Source organism: Hibiscus syriacus, unplaced genomic scaffold (genome assembly GCF_006381635.1).
Source record: "Hibiscus syriacus cultivar Baekdansim isolate YM2019G1 unplaced genomic scaffold, ASM638163v2 tig00002237_pilon, whole genome shotgun sequence".
NCBI lineage: Eukaryota > Viridiplantae > Streptophyta > Magnoliopsida > Malvales > Malvaceae > Hibiscus > Hibiscus syriacus.
The window spans coordinates 17,929,471-17,931,772 of record NW_024061918.1 but is presented as its reverse complement, the minus strand read 5'-3'; the positions used below and the strand labels follow the sequence as shown (position 1 = coordinate 17,931,772).

The 2,302-nt window shown below is 35.4% G+C and overlaps 1 protein-coding gene across 1 annotated transcript; it reads left to right on the top strand.

Annotated features, from left to right (window-relative positions):
• Positions 1–246: 246 nt before the first annotated feature.
• LOC120141160 (magnesium transporter MRS2-3-like) lies at positions 247–1,706 on the top strand. The gene is made up of 2 exons (XM_039156094.1): positions 247–585; positions 1,386–1,706. Exons 1-2 carry the CDS (start codon positions 325–327, stop codon positions 1,704–1,706), a joined length of 582 nt encoding a protein of 193 aa, XP_039012025.1. The 5' UTR covers positions 247–324.
• The last annotated feature ends 596 nt before the right edge of the window (positions 1,707–2,302 follow it).

The window sequence follows — 2,302 nt, the reverse complement described above, 5'->3', positions numbered from 1 at the left end:
GGTTCATGCTCTAGATCAAGATAGGGAATGAATAATTTTTTTTTTTGAAGTCGGTTAGGTTTCTTCCAAATCCTCTTATTAAAACCAATTCATCCCAAAAATATATTTCAAACATGTGGTTCTCCATTTTTCATATTATAAAATAATAATAATAAACAAATTCACATCACTAAATAATGGATAGAATTCACGTGAATTTTAGAGTCCTCTAAACCCATATTCAATTAAAAACGAACCCCACCAATTGGGGTGTGACACTGGTCATCGGAAGAAGGGAACCGGTGTTCAGGCATGGCTTATTCTGGACTCGACGTGCCACACTAGATGGTAGAGGCCGAAAAACATGCAATCATGAGACGCACGGGTTTACCCGCTCGAGATCTTCGGATATTGGACCCGCTTCTGTCGTACCCGTCTACGATTCTGGGTCGCGAAAGGGCGATCGTGATTAACTTGGAAAATATTAAGGCAATCATCACAGCGCAAGAGGTTTTGCTTTTGAATTCTAAGGATCCTTCGGTTACCCCCTTTGTTGATGAGATTCAGAGCCGAATTTTGTGCCATTTTCAAGCAACCAAAGTCCAGGTTCGTTATTTATTAATTTGATTTCTTTAGTTATATATATATTTGTTTAGTTGATGTTCTATCATGGCATTTTGATTTAGGGTTCTTATTTGTTTTCCTGCTTTATTTTTGCATCGATAAAATTTTCTTATTTCAATTAGGTAAAATCATGTGTGAGTTGATAATTTAGGGGAGAAAATACAGAAATTGATATCTTTCCTTCATAATTGCATTCAAATCAACACTCGCCTCCGAGTATAAGTAACGTAGTGGAATTCAACAACATGATTGCCTTCTAGAATTTAGTGATAATAAGTTAACTGTTATCCTGTCACAATTTATTGACTTAACTTATAGATACCTGCTAGCTCAGCTGGTGGTTACACTCTATTTTCGTAACTAATAATCAGCTTGGCAGCTCTCAGAATGTCAGTGATAAGCTCAGTAGCTGCCAGCTGCTGCTTTGCGAGCTCATTTACCTTCTTTCTAGTTGCAAGTAGTCAGTCATGTTGCTATAGCTCAATATCCTAGGTTACTCGGATTCAATTGTGTGATGGGTACGGGTATGTGCCCACACTGAATGCTTAAATTTTAAAAAGTTCCTCCTTGTATATGGAGTGTTCTTGGAGGGTCATGTCCTTGTACATATTTCAAAGTGTTAGTCTCCGGTACTTACAGAAAAAAATTGAGTCATGAAAATAGTCAATATCAGCTCCTGCTGGTTCATTCTTGGTTCTCTACCAATTTCCATTTTGTTACTAGGCTCTACAACTGATTCTTTTTCATATTCATTGGCCAAATCGTTTAGTTTTCTTCTTTAGGAAGGTGCGGTTGATGATTCCAACTACATAATTCGATCGAGTTCTCAAAATTTGTCATCAAGGTTTTCACAGCCTCAGAACCTGGATGATGAAGGTAAATCAGAAGAGAAACAGAGTCTTGAGAACCCAAATGGCTCCAAGATTCTCCCATTTGAGTTTGTTGCATTGGAGGCATGCCTTGAAGCTGCTTGTAGCTGCTTAGAAAATGAAGTTAGTAACTCTCTCTCTCTTAGTTTGTCTGTGAACTTTTTTGTTACCATCACGCTGTTTTACTCGTTATGTTTTGGTTATTGTTTTATTCCGGTGCAGTTTTGTATTTAAACATAACCATGCAGAATGTCATGTGTGACATTTGAGCCGAGTTGACATCAATCAATTGAACAATGCATTTGTTTTAACTTCCATTTTTTGTTTCTTTTTCTTTCTTCCATTTTCAATTCTAAACTTATGTATATACTTATTCTCAGGTAAGGGATGAATTGGAGCACTTGCTAGATGATGCTGAAGATATGGCTGAGATGTATTTAACTGAGAAACAACTACTTGAAAATTCATCAACCTCGTCTATGAATGATAGAGAAGACATGGGTGGTGAAGTTCTTGGACCAGACATCAATGATAGGTGGTAAACAATTTCACCGTTTGATCTCATCAAAGATTCACCTTTTCAGGTAAACAATATAGTTAATAAAATAAAAATTATTATATATTATTAATTGTAGTAACTAATGTTAGTTATTTTAATTTGTAGCTTCAAATGATACCACAAACTCAACATCAACAGAACCACAACCGACTCAAGGTTTGGATTGAGATTGTTACCACGAAATATTCTACAAGTCATATTATTATCATATTATTTTTATTTTCTGTAAACATTTAAACATTTTTATATTTATAGAAATGAAAATATTATG